Source organism: Channa argus, chromosome 15 (assembly GCF_033026475.1).
Source record: "Channa argus isolate prfri chromosome 15, Channa argus male v1.0, whole genome shotgun sequence".
Lineage (NCBI taxonomy): Eukaryota > Metazoa > Chordata > Actinopteri > Anabantiformes > Channidae > Channa > Channa argus.
Genome location: NC_090211.1, coordinates 727,557 through 752,203, shown reverse-complemented (window position 1 = coordinate 752,203; position 24,647 = coordinate 727,557). Strand labels below are relative to the sequence as shown.

Below are 24,647 nucleotides of genomic sequence, written 5' to 3'. Positions count from 1 at the left end.
GAAGAAGCACAACTACGGGAGAGAAAGACACAAAGTTAATGTCATGCAGTGGTGGCATATAAATGTGGAGTGAGAGGAGAGAAGAGAGGGATGACAGAAGGTAAAGACTTCGCTGAGGCCCCCAGCAGTCTAAGCCTATAGCAGCATGACTATAACTAACTATAAACTTAATCAATGAGGAAGGTTTAAAGCCTAGTCTTAAAAGTAGAGAGGGTGTCTGCTTCCCAAATCTGAACTGGGAGCTGGTTCCACAGGAGAGGAGCTTGATAGCTAAAGGCTCTGCCTCCCATTCTACCTTTGGAAATTCTGCGAACCACAAGTAGGCCTGCATTCTGAGAGCGAAGACATCTTTTAGATATGATGGAGCTTGACCGTTCAGAGCTTTATATGTAAGAAGCAGGGTTTTAATTTTATTCTAGATTTAATGGGAAGCCAATGGAGAGAAGCTAGTGAAGGTGAAATATGATCTCTCTTGCTAATTCCAGTCAATACTCTTGCTGCAGCATTTTGGATTAATTGCAGGCTCTTTACTGGGGCATCCTGGGAGTAGGGAATCACAGTAGTCCAACCTAGAAGTAACAAATGCATGGACTAGTTTTTCAGCATCACTTTGAGACAAGATGCTCCTAATTTTGGCCATGTTCCGTAGGTGGAAGAAGGCTGCTCTAGAGATTTGTTTTATATGTGAGGTAAAGGACAAATCCTGTTCAAAAATAACTCTAAGGTTCCTTGCAGTAGTACTGAAGAACAAACCTAAGCCATCTAAAGTAAGGATATGGATAGATAACATATTTCTGAGATTTTTAGGTCCAAATACTATGACTTCAGTTTTGTCTGAATTTAGAAGTAGAAAATTGTGGGACATCCAGGCCTTTATGTCTTGAAGCTTGATTAACTAATTTTTTTCATGTGGTTCTTTAGATAGTGTGGAAAATGTTACTTGAGTGTGCCTTAATGTTTTTGGTTTATTTGTAATAATAATTTAGTTTCATATGTAACATGTATAATTATAGCTTAAGTGCACAGAACATATTATGACTAGAATATTATGCAAATAATAGTAGGATTGAATAAGTCGAGTGTGTACGTGTAGGGTGAAGAATGTATGTGAGTTGTTTTACAGATACTAAAGCAGGAGGAAGCTGAAATAAGGAACAAGCTGCAATGGCTGCACAGCTTTTATGTCTTGTAGACATGCTTGAAGTTTGATTAATTGATTTGTTTTATCTGGTTCCATAGATAGATACAACTAGGTATTATCAGCATAGCAATGGAGTGTTTTCTAATAATGTTGCCTAAAGGAGACATATATAAAGTAAAAATTATTGGTTCTAACACAGAGCCTTGATGAGCTGTAAACCCTGACTGAATGTCTTCAAACAAATAATTTCCGTACAAGTGGTAGCATAATTGCTTTGCAACTACATTTTCAAGGATTTTTGAAATAAAGTGGAGACTGGATATTGGTCTGTAATTGGCTAAAATGTCTGGATCAAGATTTTTTAAGTATTGGTTTCATTACAGCTACCTCATAGGCCTGTGGTACATAGCCCGTCTCTAGAGATAGATTGATAATATCTAAAATAGATGTGTCTAATAAGGGTAAAGCATCTTTGAGCAGTCTACTGAGTATAGGGTCTAACAGACATGTTGTTAATTTTGATGAAGTTATAGTTGAAGTTAGCGAGGTCTATGGGTAAAAAGCATTCAAGAGGGATTGGGGCCTTATTGATGATTCTAGCACTGTTGTACATGAATATCTATTTGTAGGATGTGGGAAGACGACCTGGTGAATTCTTTCCCTGATAGCTACAATTTTATTTGTAAAGACAGTCGTGAGGTCATTGCTGCTAAAAATTAAGGGAATATCAGGCTCAACAGAGCTAGAGTCTAATTGCCTGTGGGTGTGAATGGTTATTTGTGTATGCCTCTGTGTTGGCTCTGAGATTGACTGGATACCTGTCCAGGGTGTACCACACCTCTTGCCCAATTACAGCTGGGATAGGCTCGAGCCCTCCCCCACAATCCTAGATAAGAGTAGCAGTTATGGATAATAGATGGATGGAAGTGTAATGAATGAGAAGTTTGGGAATCGGCAGACAGGTTAAGGGGGTGATGTCCAAGGTTATTTTCTGCAGGTGAATCTAACAGGGATCTGGTGTCCCCAAGTGGTGAGAGCAGGTGAGACAAAGAGATCTGGAGAGGCACATCACGTGAGTACAGTCTTCAAGAGTGATATTCTTAGGTTAAGTTGCAGCGTGTCTCAACAATGAATGTGGACTACGAGAGGTTATAATCTCTACTGCAGACTTGCTGGCATTTTGGAAGGACCACAACCAACAGGTGAGATCTCCAGCAGGTAATAGTGAGGTCTGAGGTAAGGGGCAGGCCTGGTTGAAAGCCATGCACACAGAGAGTAAGGTTGAAGCAGACGGAGAGGGCAGAGACAGAATCCAATATCCAACGAAAAGCTAAGTTCAAAGATCAGGCAGGCAGGTTTCGCAGACACTGATTCAATAATGAGACGGTTACAAACAGTAAATGAAGCAAGAGACGATCTAAAGCAGTCAGGTTCAGGTTACCAGGCAAATTCAGATTTTCAGGAACAGATGAGAGGAGACCTCAACACCTGTCACTGAGTGAACTGTGGCTGAGGGTTTGAGAACAGTAGAAAATTAGAGCATGTAGAAAGAGGTGGGTCCGGTACAAAGGTTTGTCCAATCCTGAATGTCACTACAGACAAAACAACCAGGGCCAACTTGGTCGTGCCAAAGCAAGTACATTTTATTTACACATGTACTTTGTACAACATAGCCACTTATCAATGTGAACACATGTGAGATGTGACAGTCTGAATTTTTTTTTTCCATTTTTAATATCAATATTCCATGTAAATATTTTGGATTGTGTGCTATATTTTACGAGTGCACAACACATTTCATTGTGTTAAATCTCTCAGAGACTAATAAGTAGAATGACCTGCACATAAATAGTAACTAGAATCTGTACAACATTTACAATGTATGAAATCACAAATACAGCAAAATAAAAGTGGTTATTAAAAAGCATGAATGCAACAAAGAAAGCCGGACTGCCTAAATATACTAGTTCATATCTTGATTTCAAAAGGAACAAAATGGAAGAACAAGTAAACTATTTAAAAAAAAATTACCAGGTGAACTATTTGTGCAATGGAGCAAAACTTTCATAATATAGTGCTTATTATAGGAGCTCAGTGCTTTTGTGACACACTTGAAGAATATCTTTTTTGTGCATTTGATTAGCTTATCTATGTCGCATTAGGGGTTAAAAGAAACATGCAAGTGAAATATTTATGGTGACCTAGTCAAATTTGCAACACCAATTTAATTTTGCCTGGATTTTAGGTGTAATATCAGAAAATTGTTCCATTGATTAAATCAGATCAAATTTGATTTTTAATATGAATGGTCAAGAGTGTGAAACCATGTGGGTTTTATCAACCAAGTGCTCATGCACATATATGATTAGAGGCAATCCTAGGATCTGGTCTCCCAAGGCCTCCCAAATCAACCCCACTGCATTTTCCTCCTTTGTACTGGTTCTAGTAATCAGAAAGTTATGCTCGCGTCATTGTACGGACAGTTACATCTAACGTTATTTGTATTACAGTAGCAGATAGCTAGCTGGTCCTAGTATCTAGCTGACATTTGGGGGCTACAAGGTGTCCCACGCTGAGCATTTTTGGCACAGCTGCGGTGCACTTTATGGCTTAATGCTCTGGTTTATAGTTGAGATTTTAGAGAAATGGGCCAGTACTTTTTCCCAAATATTTTTTGGGTTCTCATACAGGTTACATCCAGATAAGTCCAGGGTTGCAGAAAACAGCAACTGTAAACTTTTCTGCTGCATTAAAGGAGTAAAAAAAATTCAGATTTGGCACTTAACATTGGCTCTTGGCACCTATAAATATATTTATTAGGAAGAGTCTATAGAAACCCCATTAACAAAGAAAAGGTTTGACACTGCACTGAATGGTCCATTAAAGGGTAACTCAAGTAGTTACTTATTGTAACATGTAACATTTTTTTAATATTACTAGAAAGTTTTAGGATGTCATATAAAGCATCTATTCATATATCATGTAGACATAAGGTTGTGTTAAGGGGTAGCAACACAATCATCTGATCACAACTAAATACGAGATGTGCACTAAGGCTCAAGTCAGTGTTCATGTTTTAAATCGTTATTTGAGATAAACATAAGTATAATAGTTTTTTGTGTGTCCAGACTAATAAAATAACACCTATTACTCCATGGGCTTTAAAGGTGCAATTTCATTTTCCCCACTGCTTTCAGTCCCTATGCTAAGCCAAGCCAACTACACCATGACACGATCTCTGTACCCACCACCCAGACATAACATCGTGCTTAAATTGTGTGGTGCAACTTGAGCAAGGAACGCAAATCCCCAAATTCTCAGACTATATTTAAGTGTTCCTACTTTGATGCTTCCTAGTTTACATTTAACCCCACAATATCAAAGTTCATTTGTCTATATTGGTAGGTTGTTTTTTAAGATCTGCTCAACAGGCACAGTAATATGAGTGACAATGACAAAGACTTTAGTATGTACACCAAACTTGAACAAATCTGTACAAGCTGAGTTTTATACAACTATGACCTAAAAGAAACTAATGGGTGCATGGAAGATGGTGACAGGATATTCAGAATTCTAAAACATTATGGACTACTTTGGCAAATGGTTTGTGGTAAACATGCAAAACACCATTGTGGTCCTTTAAACCACTTATTGTTTATGTTCTACACTAAGTTTTAGTCTAAATCACTAGTGAGCTCTGTATTGAACAAACAGAACTATTATCAACAACGAGTAAAGTAAATAGCAAAATATCTAATTTGTGTACTCCCTAATATTTTCTAGTCCCCATGTAGTGCTGCAGTGACTGACAGACTTCATCATAAACAAGTGCTTGGTTCTAGTGCAAATGAATGATAAACAGTACATTTATATAATCAAGTATGTGCTGGTTTTTCGAGGATTGTGGAGATAAACTTTAGTTCATTCAGTATCGTTCAGTCATCGTGAGGATATTTTGGCGCATGCTCACAATTTCTTAGGACTGTTTGAGGGTTAGCACTTGGTTTTAGGATTCAGGTAAGAAGTAAGTTTAGGTTGAGATTAGGGTTGAGCATTTAGCTGGGATGGATACAATTAGTGTAAGGTGCTAGGGAATTTGAGCGTCGTCATTGAGTTTCCTAGCAACTAGAGGAAGACAAACATCTGTGAGACTAACTACATTTCTGGGCAACAGTGACTAATAAGAACATTTGGGACAATAATAATTTGGCCTCCGGTGTAATGTTATAATCCTTAAGATTTTTAAGGAAAATTTGTTTTATTTTTTTCAGCAAAATTCATTTAATGCATTAATTGCCATTCATTTACTGCTGTTTGTAGTTTTCATTTCCCTGGTTGGAATGTTTACTGACAATCTAAAATGTTTGTAAACACACGAACTAGATTTTGTCCACCTAGATTTTTATCAGTTGCCATAATTCACCCCATCTCCATGCACGAGTCAGAAATAAAAATAAACTGATTAACTTATTAATCAAAAAATGCATATACTAACCTGCAAATCAGTTTCAACAGATAAACTACTGGCATAGTATGCAGCATGAAATCAACTGCTGTTGCTCAAAGCATTATGGGTAAGGCTGACTAATGACCGATTTATTTTAGTAAAACAAGATCAGTTTATTTGGCTCCCAGTTGTACTTTTACTGTATTTCAAAGCTGTCTGGCATCTATGTGTGGCTCTGTGATAATAGCCAATGACAGCTGGGATAGGTTCCAGCACCACAGTGACATTTAACAGGATAAGCAGTTTGGATAATATTTAGATGGATTTATTTCAAAGCTGTTAAAAGTGTCTGCTGCCCCCAAAATTCTGGGATCTATAGGATTAAACTACTCTTGCCTTTACCCACCAGTAACCGAGTGTACTGTCAAATCAACCCGGACAAAAATCTTAAGGATTATAACTTCAAGGTAAGGGCTGAGAAGTATCAGAAGACCCTCACAATTATACTGCAAAACAGATGTATGTGGCATTTAACTCTTGATCTCCAGAATAGAAGGGTTATGGTCGAGGATGGCCAGAATGATTTTGTCCATGTACTGCCTCAGACGCAGGTTGATCTCCTCCTGCTCCTTTAAAGCATCTACCAACTGAGATGGACACACAGACAGAAATGCATTAGAAGAACATTCATTTCAAAAATTGTAATTACATCTATCCATTGACCAACAGCAGCATCATACTGACCTCATCTCTGGATGCATTGTCTATTTCGGCTGCCAGGCACTGGGCCTTGGTCTGACAAGCAAACAGATTCTTAGCCTCATACAAACTCAGACTGAGAATCTGAGCATTAAGGTCATCATTCTGATCTCGCAGCTTGTAGTTCTCCTAAGGTAGCAAATAAAGAACATTTCCTTTTAAGAGGAGACTCTGGACAAACCTTTCTGTTGCTGTGATGGGGAGACCACACTGTGCAGTACAAACTCTTTTTGTTCTTTTTGCATCATCTACTGTACCATGAACGCTCATGTACTTTGGCCCATAAATGTGCCTCACATGCATGTCTTTGGACTGTGGGAAACCAGAGTACCACGAAGAAACCCATGCAAGCACAGGGAGAACATGCAAACTCCACACGGAAATGCCACAGCTGGCAGGCAGCCGCACTAAGCACTCTATCACTGGGATGCCCGTGATTTGTCATATTGCTTATAATAACACCTATTTGAAATCTAGTGTTTGTAGCCAGTAATTTGACCACAGAGCCAAGATCTCTGGGATGTGCTAGAGGAGAATTTACTTCGTAGTCAGACTCTTCAATTATTAATACAAGAGCCTGGTGAAAAATGACTGCAACTCTAGATGAAAAAAATGCTTTTCAATGCTACATAAGCTCACTGAAATGATACCACAGCAAAAGCTAAAGGCAGTCCAACAAACTACAGTATAGTGTGTGACTGTTCATTGGCTGGGCAGTGCTGCAATTTCTTATAATGTAATAGCTGCTGAACAGAGAGCAAGAAACAGAATGTCTGGCAAATAATGTCATACACAATGTGTGGAACTTAGTGCACATAAACATTTGTGGACTGTGCATGTGAACCTGCTTCAGTCTCTTGACTTCATGTTCCATTTCAATCTCCCTGGTCTTGGTGTTATACTCAGACAGCCCCTTTCCCTTTCCAGGATGCTCCATCTCCAGCTTAAACAACTGCAGATACTCCAGCTCCCGGCGCAGGTCATCGATAAGCTGCAAGGAGCAGATTAATTAAGTCTGTTTACGATAGTTTATTGTCCATGGTGTGGAAAATTATCATTGACTTTATTACACAGCATTCCAAGTATAGTACAAATAGTTGACATTGCATATAATTACACACTATTTTCAGGGTTTGTCATAAGTAGATTGATGACCAAAATGAAACCAAGATAAAAACTATTTTAAAACCATTCCACCACAGTGCTACCCAGAACCAATTTTATCAATTTAAATGACAATCTATAACATAAATGCAAAGCAGTGAAGCATTTTGAAAAATGTATGGACAGTCTGTACTGAAATCTACTTAGTAAATAAAAATGCGAAAATTAAATTTGGGGATGCAACGTTCCTCATATATTCAGACTCTGCATTTATGATCCACTAAAATTTACAGTCCACAGCCTGTGGACTCCTAAAACTATTTTCCATTTCTCAGCAGAGTTAGCTGGATTACCTTACCTCCTGCATAGAGTCTTTCTCTTTCTGAAAATCATGGCGATTATGCCACAGCTTATCCATTATCTTCCTGTAAAGGTCCATCTCATCTTTCAGCCTTAGACTAGTGTCCTCTAGCTTATCGGTCATCCTTTGTTTCTCCTGAGAATGAAAGAGGACAGGAAACACCTGGTTAAAGTTATCAAAATAATTAATTTGTTGGTTTCATTGTTTCATGGTTTGTTTGTTTTTTAGGTCAGAGGAAAAATAGGTCAGTAGGTAAAAACCAAACATCACAATGAAAAAGGGGGGAATCTATCGAGTGACCCTGTCAAAGTAAATGTTTACTCTTAAATGTCCTGGTTGTTTGACAACTATGATTTGTTCTTACTTCAAGCAAATATAACTGCATGCTCAGATCTGAGCAGTTTTATTACATATTATTAGCAATTTCCCTAAATTTTAATAATGAAATCTAATTTATTAAATCTTGCCTATTAACAGTCATTTTTTTTTTCTTTTGCTCAATGATCCATATTTTCATTTGGCATTTGTTTGACCATTTTTAGTTTTAATTTACACGGAAAATAGAATGTCACTCTAACTATAGCTACAGAGGCAAATCTAAAGTCATACTATTGGTTTGCTGGTCATGATCTTATTTTAATAAGACCTGGGAGGGACATAGACAATGAATTTAAGAGCATCCGCACTTTAATGTCTGCATTCAAACTAGTAGAATGCCACAGATTTGTCAGGCAGTTAGTGCTGAAAGTAAAATAAAATTAGACTTAGACATTATTGTGTGCTCAAATATAATAAATTTAATTACGGTATTTTTTGGTTTTTTGGGCTTTGTTATCCTTTTACAATCATTTTATTAAATAACACCAACAACATATAATACAAATACAATAGTAAACAAGTAAGAATTAAAAGTAAAAGTAAGTACTTTCAAAAATGTGCATAGATATATACATTGCATTATGCTGTTGCTGGTGAAGGGAATAGACTCGGGATAAGACCAACTCAACTTAGACCTCAATTTACATCCTAAGGGTGATAGGACAGAGATTTTAAAATTAAACTCATGAGTTATTTAAAAACTTGTATTAAAAGAGTTACTTAAAGGCTGATATTTACACCTATATATGCTATAGATGATGAATATCTCGAGAAACGACACAGTTGCATGTAAAATCATTCAGACAATGAGCATCCACTTATAGCTAGAATGGAATAATCCATGTCTCAGACCCAAATTTTGCTATAATTTGACTTTAAAATTGGCAGGTGCAATCAGGATTTTTAGATTAAATCGTCATGTATTTGGGGTCACATCTACTTGTTATTATCACGTCACATTACCAATGCACACAATGGCTACAGCTACAAACAATGAAACCGACATTGTAACAAACTGAAATTCTGCTTTCAGAAAGTAAACACTGACCTGATCAAGTTTCTCTGTCTGAGACTTCAGTCTGCACACATTTAACTTCATATCTCCATTGTCTTCTTCTAGCTGCTGTACTCTGCACATACACACACACACACACACACACACACACACACACAAACACACACACACACTGTCACTACAGTATCTAACAGGACTTCAGTTATTAGTTTTGGCAATGTCATCTCCACTACAACCTGTGGACAAATGAACAGATGAATGTACATTTACAAGAAACTTTAATGACTTTGCACTGCAAAGTCATTAAAGAGTCAGTGAAGATGCTGGTTTCAGCGTTTTCTGCAGTAGTGTTTGCAAGGAGCTGTATGGAGCTAACTTTAATCTCTAGATTGATAATCAGAAAACCATATAGTTCATTTGGTCAGTAGGTAAAACCAAACATCACAATGAAAAAGGGGGAATCTATTGAGTGACCCTGTCAAAGTAAATGTTTACTCTTAAATGTCCTGGGTTGTACTTTGTGGAATAAGATACTTGGTGATCTGACAAGATGGAGAGAAGCAGCAACCTTCTCCAAGATGTTTAGCTGTAGCAGTTGTGTACAGCATGGACCACTTAAATGGTAAATGGTCTGCACTTATATAGGGCTTTTTTACATATTGTTTTTTTCCAACCCATCCGCACTCACTATCACACAGCGGTGGGGGAGCTGCTATGCAGCTGGCCAACGCTCACTGGGAGCAACTCAAACAAACAACTGGGGGATTAATGGACAACTGCTCTACCTCCTGCACCACTGTCGCCTCTTGTTGAGCTTAAAAATCTTAAAAATGTTATTAAGTTATGGACGTTTTGGCCATGTTGCCTTTATTTGACGGCTTAAAGTAAAGAGAGGGGCACTATAAACAAGGGTGGGGAGAAATACGTATGATGTTCAACAAACATCCCCGCCCAAGTCAGAAAGACCGACAGGCATTGCAGTTTTGTAATACACGGCTTAACTAGGGGCACTAGAAATTTTTTGTTTTTGACTTGGAGCCAGAAGCAAACCCATCAACAGCATCTTTCAAGGACTGCATTATGATTAACATGTTAATTCATCTTTAACATATTGCTGATGTAGTAACTTGTTAGAGAGAAGGTCTATCTGTGAGTTTCTCTCCCTTTCCATTTTGCTGTAAGCCTCCCGGTGCCTCTTCATCTCCTCCTCGAGATTCTGATCCGCCCTTGCCTCTGCATCCTTCACCTGCTCCTCCAGTTCATGGACCCTGATATGCAGAGTCAGACACACAGTGGGAGTAAATGCAGTTAACATATTGCTAATTATTTTACATTATAAAAAAGGGATGCCAAAATAACAGAAGTGAAAACTGAATACCTACCAAATAAACAAATACAACCGCAATTTCAAAAAAATAGGGAAGATGTGAAAATGTAAATAAAAGCACAATACAATGATTTGCAAATCTCATCCACACATATTTTATTCACAATAGAAGATAAACTGAGAAATGTTTCCATTTCATGGAAAATAGCTCATTTTGATTTTAACGGCAGCGACACATCTCAAAAAAGTATCTTGGATCTTGGAAAAGTAATTGCCACAAATCAAAAACAAATGGAGGAGCATTTGACACTTAATTAAGTTAATTGGCAACAGGTCAGTTATATGACTGGGTATGAAAGGAGCATTTCAGACAGGCAGCGCCTCTCGAATGTCAAGATGGGCAGAGGTTCACCAATCTGTGACAAACTGCAGCAAAAAATTGTGGAACAATTTCAGAAAATATTCCTCAACGTAAAATTGCAAACTCTTTGAAGATCCCACGATCAACAGTATATAATATAATCAAAAAATTTAGAGAATCAGGAGGAATCTCTGTGTTCAAGGGACAAAGTCAAAGGTCAAAACTGGATGCATGTGACCAGGATTCTCTACTGGACATCACCATATGGGCTCAGAAACACTTCCAGAAATCATGTGTGTCAACACAGGTCACCATGCAATCCACAAATGTATGTTTAAAGCTGTATCATGCAAAGAAGAAGGAAAAATGGAAAATGGTTCTTTGGCCAGATAATTCAAAATTCTCTTTGTAAACAGCATGTCCTGTGGACTAAAGAGGTGATGGACTATCCAGCTTGTTATCAGCAGACCGTTTAAAAGCCTGTATCTCTGATGGTATGGGGTTGCATTAGTGCCTATGGTGTGGGCAGCTTACACATCGGGAAAAGCACCATCAATGCTGAAAGTACATAGAGGTTTTAGACTCCCATCATTACATATTTTAGCAAGACAATGCTAAACCACATACTGCAGCCATCACAACAGCAGGACTTTGCAGGAGCAGAGTCCAGCTGCTGAACTGGCCTGCCTGCAGTCCAGACCTTTCACCATTAGAAAAGGCATTATAAAACAAAAAATCCAGCAACCAAAGGCCAGGACTGTTTAGCAGCTAGAATGCTGCACCAGACAGGAATGGGACAAAACTCCTCTCCTGAAACTCCAGCAACCGGTCTCCTCACTTCCCAGACGTTTACAGACAGTTGTTAAAGAAGTAGGAATGCTACACAATGGTAAACATCACCCAGATATTGCTGTGATCAAATTCAAAATGAGGTAATCTTTTCCTTGAAATGTTAAAAATTCTCAGTTTCAACATCTGATCTTTTCTTTAAAGTTCTGTTGTGAATACAATTTGTGAAGAGATTTGAAAATCATTGCATTCTGTATTTATTTACATTTTACACATCTGTATCTGAATGGTCAAATGTTTGGGCATATTATTTTTTGGCAATTCTTGTGATAAATTTCCATGGTGCTTTCTAGGATTTTCTAGTTTACAAGCATAATGTAAACTGACCCACCACAATACATGTGCATCACTGTTGCAACATGTATGTGTAAGTTCATATTCAGTGGTGGTTTATTTTTTATAAAATGCTGTTTCACATCTTATAAAGTCAAAAAAAGGTTTTTGTCATTTTAATTTTTACACATAATTGTTGACCTATCAAAATGTGAACTGCCATGAACAATTGTTTTAAAAATCTAATAAGCCATATTTCAAGGACCCAGTGTGTTTGTTTTCCTACCTGTGGACAAGATGTGTGTTTTCCTGTTTGAGTTTAGACTTAAGGTCACTATTGGCCAGACTGTCGCTTTCCAGCTCTGCAACCTTCTTCTCCAGATAACTGACCTGAGGAAGACACACAGGGTTTTATGTCATCCTCCAGCTGGAAAGGGCTATCGTTTTCTTTGTACACTTTGTACCATAAAGAGTTCTAATATTTGAGTCCTTTCATACACCTGTAAGACAGTTTCACTCAGTGTAAGCTGAGCCATTAAAGGGCTGACCACAAAGACAAATAACACATGGAATGTAACTTTTTTGTTGTTTTTTTTTTTGTTGTTGTTTTTGTTGAACCCTGTCAGTAGAAAAGTTTTGGATCCAGATCCACAACATACTCAATGTAAAGCCATTTATTAAATGAATGTTTTCTCCATAAGTCTCCCAAAGCCACGTAAATCAGGAGCATGGTCACAAACCTTTGCAGTGGTGAAGTTTAAAGGAATAGTTAGCAAATTATGAAGGAATACCACATTGGTGAAGCTTTACACAATAAGGAGAGCAGGAGAAATTTATCAAGCAGCTTATAAACCAGGTGAAATCTGTAGATACAATGTCCTCACACTCCCTGTGGACAACTCACCTGCTCCCTTCATCATCCACTAAACTTATAATATACAGTATCTTCTTATTCTCCTGCCTGGCAGCTCCCATATATTCACAGTTTCTCCTCTGAACATGTCCAAACCACCTCAATCTGGCCTCTCTGACTTTATCTCCAAAACATCTAACATGAGCTGTCCCTCTGATGTCCTCATTCCTGATCCTGTCTATGCTCGTCACTCTCAAAGAGAACCTCAACATCTTCTACATCCAGCTCTGCCTCCTTTCTCTTCTTCAGTGCCACTGTCTCTAAGTCAACATCTCTGGTCTCACCACCGTCTTGAACACCTTTCCTTTCATTCTCGCTGATACTCTTTTATCACACAACACACCTGACACTTTTCTCCACCCGTTCCAACCTGCCTGCACTCACCTCTTCACCTCTTTTCCACACTCTCCGTTGCTCTGAACCATTGACCCTAAGTACTTAAAGTCCTGCACCTTCTTCACCTCTGCTCCCTGTAACCTCACTGTTCCACCTGGGTCCCTCTCATTCACACACATGTATTCTGTCTTACTGCGGCTAAGCTTCATTCCTCTGTTTTCCAGAGCAGACCTCCACCTCTCTAGATTTTCCTCCACCTGCTCTCACTACAAATCACAATGTCATCTGCAAACATCATAGTCCATGGAGATTCCTGTCTAACCTCATCTGTCAGCCTGTCCATCACCAGAGCAAACAAGAAGGACCAACTGCCTTTCCACTTTTTATCCTCTTCAACGCCCTCCTCACTTCACTCTTACAAATATTTGCTACTTTCTGCTTCACGTCAGTCACCTCTTCTACTCTTCACTCTCTTTCATTTTCTTCATTCATCAATTCTTCAAAGTTCTCCTTCCATTTTCCCATCACATTCCTGGCACCTGTCAATACATTCCCATCCTTATCTTTAATCACCTTAACCTTCTGTACAACCTCTATCTCTCTGCCTCACCAACCTGTCCAATTCCCCCTGTCCCACCTAGCATACAAGTCTTCATATGGTCTTTGTTTGACCTTTGCCACCTCTACCATACGCTGCATAATCATGTCTACTCTCTTCAGTCCTCTCAGTGTCTTCTTCTTAGTTAAACTCTTTCTCTCTATACACTAATGACCTTGTTCCACCACCAAGTCTCCTTGTCCCCTTTCCTCTTTCTCGATGGCACACAGAGTACCATCCTACCTGTCTGCCTGATCAAATTAGCTGTAGTGGTCCAGTCATCTGAAAGCACCTCCTGACCACCCAGGGCCTGTCTCAACCCCTCCCTGAAAACGAAATTCTTGCTTTTTCAACTTCCACTTTTTCCTGTTCTCTGCCTTAGTCCTCTTCATCTCCCTCACCACCAAAGTCATTTTACACACCACCATCTAGCGTTGTCTGACAGGCACCAGAAGACAGTGGCTTGTGCCCCCTACTGGTTGCATTAAACCTATAATATACTTATGCTAAATGTAGTCAACTAATGTGATATAATTTGTGAAGTTTATGGAACCATTATATTTACTGAGCTCCAAACACTTCGACATGTGACCGGAGGAGCCGGGGGATGAACCAACAACTGCGAGATTGGTGGACGACAGCTCTACCTTCCTGTGCCACAGTCACCTAAATCACTGTTTTTACTAGTCATGTATTTACTTACAATACCTTGTTTTCTGTTTTATATATTAAATTATTGCAAATTACTCTGTAGACATCTGGTTTTAATTTGTCATAAAGTAAGTTTTTTGTAAATTTGTTGAAAAAGCAAAGTTCCATGTATAAGATACACATTTATGTATACACCAGTGTGCCTTGCTGAAACACTTTATGCTCTTGTTTATAGTCTGCGTTTACTGTCTGTCATAATTTCCCTGTTTTTTTTTTCTGTTCCATCTTATATTTTGGGTATTTTTAAGTATTTTGTTATGCATTCACCACTAAGAAGAGATAAAAATGCCTGGGGCTGTTTCTTTGCTGGGTAAGGCAGTCGTCCACAGACCACAAGCTCTAGGGTTTGACCTCTGGTCCTTCCTGCGTGTCAAAGTGTCCTTGAGCAAGACACGGAACCGCAAGCTTCCCAAGCTCAGGTGAGTGCATAAGCAGACCACTTTTACCAAAATCTCAAGTACTTTCTTAATACTAATAAACTTTACATGAAATATGTGATGAAATCAATCAGTGTTGACCTACATCCTGGTTTCCCTGTGTAATTTGTAATAATACCATGTACCTTCTCAGTGATGTCAAGGTCACAAGAGTCAATGCTATCTGTGAACAGGTCCTCTGTGCTGCTGCCCTGACTGGAGCCGAAAGCAGTGTGGTTGGCTTGAAACAGCTGACTGCAGGAAGGAAAAACATAAATGTGATGACCCAGTGAAGATGTTGATATACAGGATGTGTAAGCTGCATAAGCTGCTCTTCCATTACAGGACTCGATTTATCGCTCCACTACATGCTAAACCCATCATTGACATGTGATACAAGTTACTGGCTACTCTCCTCATTCTGTGCAGATTCATAGCAGTATTTTAATTGTTTAAATTAAATTAGTGGCCACTTACCGCCCAAATGCAGTGCTTGAAATCTTTCTGTTAGGACTGAAACAAAAGAGGGAAAGTCACACACACGTTTTTAATAACTGCTTTTAATAATCCACCTGTTCTATAACTCCAATATTGTCATGCACACGTCTGTGTTTTTATATCACAAAGAGGGGTTTTGATGTTGCACTATGACAATTTTCTACACAAAGCAACGCAAAATATAGCTTCAAATCTGTCACGCCACCTGATTGGAATACAGTTTCTATAGCAACGGCTCCTTCTCCCCCTTTGATATTGGTGCAGTGTCTGGTACCAGGAATAAGACCGTGTTATTTGTGTGATGTGCGTGGTGTGTGATGTGTGTGAGAAATATTTTACTCAGATTGTGGGAATTAAAAACCTGATTACACACTCTTGCAGCAGGGACAAATGCATGAATTTTACTGTCATGACTTGGTGTAAGTTTGCATGAAGTAGCAAGTCTCCAAGTAAATAGATATAAGTCAATGTAAAAATCCCAGAAGGAGTTTTTATGTTGAGTTGATTGTGTGTGTGCGTGTGTATGTCTGTGTTCCACCTGTTGGCTTTAAGGTTTCGAAGTCGAGCCTCCAGGTCATTGAGTAGATTTACTTTCTTGCAGCACTGAGAACAGTAGATATCCAGCAGCTCACTGTTGTACAGCTGCCGCATCTTCTGAGGGGTCTGCCCCGCACTGCAAATTCAAAACAGGTAACAGGTGCCATATTTACCATGTAAAGATGGAGATTAATAGATCAGTCAGTAATAGAGAAGTACAAAACAAGGTGCAGTCTGTAAGGCATTTTTTCCCTTTCTTTCTCACCACTGTCTACAATTAGGGTCTGCAGTTATCAGCAGTTTTCCCCATTTGCTTTGTCCACGGCATTGTGGTTTAAAAAAGAAAAAAGGGTGTGACTCACCAGCACACTCAAAAGTTATTTTGAATTTTTCTTGGATCTTTTACTTCCCCAATAGCAATAGTCCAAAATAATAAATAAAGGCCTATTAAAGGTTCAATAGAAGTATTCAGACAATTATTATATTTTAACATACAAATCAATAATACATTTTTTAAAAATAATATTATTTTAAAATAAATGTTCAAAATCAAGGCTACTGTGGCTCAGCTGGTAGAAACGGTCATTTATTTACTGAAATGGTCAAAAAAAGTATGAAGTTTTTTCTCATTAACAAGTTAATGCTGACTGTGGCACAGCTGCTGTGGAAAATATAAAATAACCTACTTTAGGAAAAAAGTACAGGCAGCTTCTTTTAACTGCAGCAGAGTTGGATCTTTTTTAAACAGGATAAGAGAGCATCAAATAAAAAAAAAGAAAAATACCCGCTCTCTTGTTCACCTGAAATGAGACATTGTGGACACAAAAATCAAACTCCACAATAACAAAAGATTGTAACCAATTTTTTTTTTGTCCTTTCGGCTTATCCATTGAGGTCAGGGTCGCCACAGCGGATCATTGTCCGCATGTGGATTTGGAACAGTTTTTTACGCTGGATGCCCTTCCTGATGCAACCTTCCCCAATTTCTACCGGGCTTGGACCTGCACTGCACAGCTGGGGATGGGAAAGAGCTGCTGGGGGTTCAGTGTTTCGCCCAGAGACACTTCGACATATATAGCCTGGACCGGGGATTGAACCACTGTGGTCCGTGGACGACTGCCTTACCAACTGAGTTACAACCGCTAAATGGTTATACTGTGATGAGGCAACACACACACAAAAAAAAAAAAAAACAATGGTGGGGAACACTGCAGACCATCTCCTTAATTTTCACTTGCCTGATCAGACAATTGCATGACACATACCTGAACTTACCACACACCTGAACATACAGTTTACCTGCCCCAGGCAAGTGGGCGAGCCTTCATTTTAAGCCCTGACAATACTACATACCCAGGGTCTACTTAGTGTAGAATTCGTAAGTAGTTCAGAACAATGACACAATTCTAAAGGAAGTTTTCTTCAATGGCAAATCCAAATATCTGCCATAAAAATTTCTGTTAGAAAAAACAAAACTGATTTTTAGGGAGAGTGATTTAAGTTTGATGACCAACCTAGAGGGCAGTGAGGATCCCAGGTCGGAAAATCCATTTGTTCGGGTGTCATCTTCAGGGCAAGGGCTGCTGGGAGTGAAATCCACATCCTCCCCTTCACCATAGTCCTCAAACTGCTCTTCCCCAGAGATTATGGATGCAGACGCTGAGCAAATCTGGTGGCTGGGGTCACAATGGTAGTAAACAACAAATATTAATGATCAGGTTGATTTATTTTTAGAGATCTAAATAAAACAATGAGCTTTGACTGTCCAACATAATCTGCGTTAGAAGCTAGAAGCACTAATTTGGCCTTCATATAGTGTAAATGACCTGTCTTGGTGTGTTGGCTCCAAAGAGTCAGAGCTGTTGCCGTTTTCAGCGCTGCTGTCCATGTCACACTCCCCATCAGCACCACAGCCACCATACACACTGCACTCTGGGTAGGACTGGGTACACATGATGATGGGAGGGCCCAGCTTGGCTACGCCATTCTGTAAATGCAAAGGAATTTAAATGTTAGTGCATGTACAGTACGGCCTTCCTCCTCTCATTCTATCAGCGCTGGTTAGTATATTGCGTATGCATGTTAAACGGAGTTCTCCCCACAGTTCCTCACCAGTTTGTCCTGTTTTGTTTGCCTTGTTTGTCTTTTAACATTCACCTGCATTCATGCACATTGTGAGATTCACCTTCAATGTGAGATTTCTTTGTCTGTTTGTGTCTAAGTGGTAAATGGCCACTTATATAGCACTTTAAAATGTTGATTCAAATTCACATGGCGGTGGCTGCTATGCAAGGTGCTCACGTGACCCACCGGGAGTTCAGTGTCTTGCCCAAGGACTTCGCCATGTAGCCAGGAACAGGGGATCGAACCACTGACCCTTTGGTACATGGACGACCGCCTTACCAACTGAGATACAGCCGCTCCATGTCTGTTAGTCTGTTTCTAGTTAGACACATTGTGTAGCTTTTATTTTATTACTGTCTGTTAGTTTTTAAGTTTTTGGTTTGGTTATTGATTTATGACGGTTTCTGTTACAGTTGTGTGCAAAAGTTTAGGAACCCCTGACAATGTCCATGATTTTCATTTATAAATATTTGGGTGGATCAGCAATTTCATTTTGAAATATGAAATAACTGAAGGACACAGTAATATTTCAGTAGTGAAAATTTGCATACCTCAAGCATTTGTGGTGTGTGTGCAGAAAAGGCTTCTTTCGCATCACTCTCCCATACAGCTTCCTGTGCCTGTGGTCTTCAATTTCCTCACTATGTTCCTCACAGTGGACACTGACAGCTTATATCTCTGCGATAACTTTTTGTAGCCTTCCCCTAAACCATAATGTTAAACAATCTTTGTTTTCAGGTCATTTGAGAATTGTTTTGAGACCCCCGTGTTGCTACTCTTCAGAGGACAGTCAAAGAGAACAACAAATTGCAATTGGCCACCTCAAATACCTTTTCTCATGATGGGATGCACCCGTCTATGAAGTCCAAGGCTTAATGAGTCACCAAACCAATTGTGTGTTCCAATTAATTAGTGCTAAGTAGTTACAGGTATTCAAATCAGCAAAATGACAAGGGTGCCCAAATTTATGCACCTGTCTAATTTCATTTTAATGCACATTGCGCATTTTCTGTTAATCCAATAAACCTCATTTCACTACTGAAATATTACAGTGTTCTTCAGTTATTTGATAGATCAAAATAAAGCTGCTGATCCAAACACCCAAATATTTTTAATTAAAAATTATGGACATTGTCAGGGGTTCCTAAACCTTTGCATACTACTGTATATTTTTAATCAAGTTAGTCCCTGTGTATGTTTTCCTGTCCTCCTATAAGAAGCGATTTTCATTTGTGTTTACCCTCCTTCATCTTTCAATAAAGCCCCATTTGTTACTTATCCCTCCTCTCACCTTTGTCCTCAATACACATGCTTTACATTTCAGGCTGGACAACAAAGACATCTGTGCAGTTATTATCCTTAAAAAAAAAATGGGAAAATTGTCTGAGCTTTATGATTTATGACATTAGTAACTATATCATTAACAGGTGAGAAAAACATTTAGAAGAATGATTTGGATAAATGTAATGGGTTTTAATGGCTTTTCAATATTACAAAATAATCCCAAGATTGTAGTTACAATTAAACCTTTTTCCCCTTAAAACTAAAATTCTTATTAATGTGTCAATCTGCTAGAAACCAAAGGTCTATAAATTAATCATAACTGTCTGGCTTCAAGCTCACCCAGCGTGCGCGCACACACACACACACACACTCTCTCTCTTTCTCTGAGGGGCCTTTTATTAATCAATTATACATATTCCATTATATTTTTGTCTAAATGGAAAGTGTGTGAAGTGATATGAAAGTAGAGTAAACAGAGAATTTTTGTTTTTGTTGTTCTGCCACTGTGGATCTGTCTAAAGTATGTGTAATAGGTTTCCACATGTTCATCTTTAAACATGCTGGTTATCTGATTATTTTGGAAGACAAAATGCTATATAATAATGCCCTATTATGTCTGCAGACCAGCTGCAATTACAGAACTGCACAGGCCTGCTCCAAAAACCATGCAGCCTGCATTATCAGCAAAACTAGATGAAAACATGGTAAACAAAGTACAGTGATATAACACACCGTAACCCAGCTTAATATAGCTTTAGTCTTTAAATCCTCATTCACAAACAACAACTAATCAATGTGAACTGGTTCTTCATTCTTATGTCCCTCTGTGTTTGCAAACAGGTATTAAATGGCATTTAATGGCATTTTCAATAAGAAAAGAAAAATTTCATAAAAATTATTTTAGCCCAACACACACACACACCTTACCAATTGTATGTGTTCTGTTTCTCCTCTCCAATTCCAAGCCATATTTCACATAATTGTGTTCATGTGTATGTGGCACTGTGTCATCCAAATAAATATATAGTATCCTTTTGTTATGAAGAACAGATATTCCTGTAACACAATTTCCCTATGGGATCAATGAAGTTGTTGAATCTTGAATCTTGAATTCCTGAAGCTTGGATGTTCAGGAAGTCTTAGTCATCCACGTGATAATATCTGAAATCTGAGAATCTTGGACACTTTGAAGGTTTCCCTTGAACCTAAGCATTCCTAACACACATACTGTACCACTGCTGCTCCTTCACATTTGAAAACACACTGATGTTTTTGCTGGGATAAAGCCACACCTCTATCTCAAGCTCTTTCCCTCGTTGCTAGGCAACTGTTCAGTTTGGCCAATGTCTATGGATATCTACAGTCATGCAGTGCAGTATACACACACTTATTTATGATAGCTTCATAAACTGTATTTTTATCAGCTGCTGTGAACGATGGAATCAAAGCATATTGCCAAAACCAGGATGGGATGAAAAATAGAGACTTTCAAATTCAAACTCATTCTCCTCAATTGGGAGGTTGTGTAAAATTTAAATAAAAAGAGAATGCATTGATTTTTATTTAACTTAAAGTCTATTTTTGAATGTAGAAAAAGAGTGAAACTAGCTTCCTCAGTTTCCAAGCACTTAAAGCAGGGGGTCACCAACCTTTTTGAAACTGAGAGCTACTTCTCGGGTACCAATTAATGCGAAGGGCTACCAGTTTAATACGCACTTTTGAAATAACAAATTTGCTCAATTTACTGTTAATTATATGTTATTAATAATTAATTAAATTAATGATATTCATCTACGTGCCCACAGGCACCATGTTGATGACCCCTGACTTAAAGAGTGTTGCCAAAGGACAGGTGATGCAACACAGTGGTAAACATGCCCCCACCCCCAGGATCTTTGAAATGCATTGCTGGCATCAAATTCAATATGAACAGACATTTTTCAAAAGAGAAATGCAAGCGCAAGGGGACACAAGCCAGTGTCTTCTTGTGCCAGTCCCAAGTCTGGATAAATGCAGAAGGTTGTGTCAGGAAGGGCATCCGACTTAAAACACATGCCGATTAAAAATGCAAATCATGACTTTCACACCGAAAATGACTCCCATACCGGATCAGTCGGGGCCCGGGTTAACAACGACTGCCACCAAAACTGGACTACTGTTGGTCAAAGAAGGAAAGGAGTAAGGTGTGTTCGTAGGCAGTGAGAGAAGAGGAAAGCTAAGAATGTAGGACTGACAGTAGGGACTTTGAACGTTGGGACTATGACAGGGAAGACTAGAGAGTTAACTGACATTGACAAGAAGGAAGGTGGACATACTGTGTGTCCAGGAGACCAGGTGGAAAGGTAACAAGGCTAAAAGCTTAGGAGCAGGGTTCAAGTTGTTCTACCATGGGTCAGATAGGAAGAGAAATGGAGTAGGAGTTATACTGAAAGAGGAGTTTGTGAGGAATGATCTAGAGTTGAAAAGAGTATTAGACAGGTTGATGAGTCCTAAGCTGGAAATTGAAGGCGTGATGTTCAATGTTGTGAGTGGTTCTGCCCCACGGGTAGGATGTGAGATAGAAGAGAAGGTGAAATTCTGGAGTGAGTTAGATGAAGTGATGCAGAGCATCCTCAGAGGTGAGAGAGTGGTGATTGGGGCAGATTTCAATCGACATGTATGTGAAGGGAACAGGTGTGATGAGAATGTGATGAACAGATTTGGTTTTCAGGAAAGGAATGCAGAAGGACAGATGGTGGTAGACTTTCAGGGGTTTCCACAGCAAATCATATGCCTCCATCTAACTCTGTCCTCTGCATCCTCTTCTCTCACACTAACTAACTTCATGTCCTCTCTCACTAGATCCATAAATCTCCTCTTTGCTCTTCCTCTAGACCTCCTGCCTGGCAGCTCCAACCTCAGCATCCTTCTACCGATATATTCACAGTTTCTCCTCTAGACATGTCCAAACCACCTCAATCTGTCCTCTCTGACTTTATCTCCAACACATCTAACATGAGCTGTCCCTCTGATGTCCTCATTCCTGATCCTGTCCATCCTCGTCACTCCCAAAGAGAACCTCAACATCTTAAGCTCTGCTACCTCCAGCTCTGCCTCCTGTCTTTTCTTCAGTGCCTCTGTCTCTAACGGAAACAACATCTCTGGTCTCACCACCGTCTTTTAACACCTTTCCTTTCATTCTTGCTGATACTCTTTTATCACACAACACACCTGACACTTTTCTCCACCTGTTCCAACCTGCCTGCACTCACCTCTTCACCTCTTTTCCACACTCTCTCTTCATCAGCGTCCTCAAAGCAAATACTGCATCTGTTGGACTCTTTCTAGGCATGAAACCATATTGCTGCTCACAAATGTTCACCTCTGCCCTTAGCCGAGCTTCCACTACTCTTTCCCACAACTTCATTGTTTGGCTCATCAGCTTTATTCCTCTGTAGTTGCCACAGCTCTGAACATCTCCCTTGTTCTTAAAAATTGGCACCAATACACTTCTTCTCCAGTCCTCAGGCATCCTCTCACTGTCCTGTCCTGCTCCTAACCCCCTCTTCTACTCTTCGTTCCCTTTCATTTTCCTCATTCATCAACTCTTCAAAGTTCTCCTTCCATCTTCCCATCACACTCCTGGCACCTGTCAATACATTTCCATTCTTATCTTTAATCACACTAACCTGCTGCACATCCTTCCCATCTCTATCTCTTTGTCTGGCCAACCTGTACAAATCCACCTCTCCCTCTTTAGTGTCCAACCTAACATACAAGTCCTCATATGCTCTTTGTTTGGTCTTTGCCACCTCTACCTTCACCTTATGCTGCATCTCCCTGTACTCCTGTCTACTCTCTTCTGTCCTCTCAGTGTCCCACTTCTTCTTAGCTAACCTCTTCCTCTGTATACACTCCTGAACTTCCTCATTCCAGCACCAAGTCTCCTTGTCCACTTTCCTCTTTCCAGATGACACACCGAGTACCCTCCTACCTGTCTCCCTGATCACATTAGCTGTAGTGGTCCAGTCATCTGGAAGCACCTCCTGACCACCCAGAGTCTGTCTCAGCTCCTTCCTGAAAACTATACAACATTCTTCCTTTTTCAACTTCCACCACTTCATCCTCTGCTCTGCCTTTTTCGTCTTCATTTTCCTGACCACCAGCGTCATTTTACACACCACCATCCTGTGTTGTCTGGCTACACTCTCCCCTACCAATACTTTACAGTCACTGATCTCTTTCAGATTACAATGTCTGCACAAGATGTCGTCCACCTGAGTGCTTCTACCTCCGCTCTTGTACATCACCCCATGTTCCTGCCTCTTCTGGAAGAAAGTGTTTACTACAGCCATTTCCAGCCTGTTTGCCACGTTTACAACCATCTGTCCTTCTGTGTTCCTGTCCTGAAGACCGAATCTGCCCATCACATTACATAACTCCTACTCCATTTCTCTTCCTATCTGACCCATGGTAGAACAACTTGAACCCTGCCCCTGAGCTTCTAGCCTTGTTACCTTTCCACCTGATCTCGTGGACACACAGTATGTCCACCTCCCTTCTCTGCATCATGTCAACCAACTCTCTAGCCTTCGCTGTCATAATCCCAACATTCAAAGTCCCTACTGTCAGTCCTACATTCTTAGCTTTCCTCTTCTCTATCTCCCTACAAACACACCTTCCTCCTTTCCTTCTTCGTCTTCAACACACAATCGAATCACAAGAAGACACTGGCTTGTACCCCTTGCGGTTGCATTAAATGGTCATATATATCCAAGTTTAAATTATTTGTGAAACTGTTTTACATTTGTTCAAATTGTTTTGTATTTGTGTGTGGTTTGAACACTGCATTTGTAAAAACCATACATTTAGTCAATAATTTAATTTAGTCTACCTATGTTCTTAAAAGTACAGTATGTAACTTTGAAAAAAAAAACTTTTAGGAGACACAAACTAATGCTTATCTTACCGTGGAGAGATGCTGTCGGCAGCTTCCATGAAGTTGCACCTACAGAACAGCACTGCTCAGTGCAGACATATTCACTTGTAACAGTTTTTTGAAAGTCTTGCCCTTCTAACCGATCAGAGCATTTCAGTTAGTATGATTATTAAGTTTTGCAGCTTCTCATTTATCACAATTTTACAATAACCTGAAGGGCTGCACATAGCATAGCATAGTGTAAAACATATCACAGAGGAGGGAGAGGAAGGGCAAGGCAACAAGTGTGGAATAATC

General features: G+C 39.4%; 1 protein-coding gene across 3 annotated transcripts in view; it reads right to left on the bottom strand.

Moving 5' to 3' along the window:
- Positions 1-2,763: 2,763 nt before the first annotated feature.
- The window catches only part of rab11fip4a (RAB11 family interacting protein 4 (class II) a), a 29,218-nt gene continuing 7,334 nt past the window's right edge, over positions 2,764-24,647 (bottom strand). For 2 of the 3 annotated variants that reach the window (XM_067477834.1, XM_067477835.1), the window contains exons 4-15: positions 17,851-18,011; positions 17,539-17,700; positions 16,026-16,160; positions 15,467-15,502; positions 15,136-15,244; positions 12,302-12,405; positions 10,333-10,473; positions 9,239-9,320; positions 7,810-7,947; positions 7,192-7,338; positions 6,333-6,476; positions 2,764-6,235 (exon numbers count right to left, since the gene is read on the bottom strand). In XM_067477834.1, coding sequence (XP_067333935.1) covers positions 6,119-6,235; positions 6,333-6,476; positions 7,192-7,338; positions 7,810-7,947; positions 9,239-9,320; positions 10,333-10,473; positions 12,302-12,405; positions 15,136-15,244; positions 15,467-15,502; positions 16,026-16,160; positions 17,539-17,700; positions 17,851-18,011 — 1,476 coding nt within the window. In that variant the 3' untranslated portion in view covers positions 2,764-6,118. The remainder of the gene's footprint in view (positions 6,236-6,332; positions 6,477-7,191; positions 7,339-7,809; positions 7,948-9,238; positions 9,321-10,332; positions 10,474-12,301; positions 12,406-15,135; positions 15,245-15,466; positions 15,503-16,025; positions 16,161-17,538; positions 17,701-17,850; positions 18,012-24,647) is intronic. The other variant, XR_010910853.1, reaches the window with a different exon arrangement.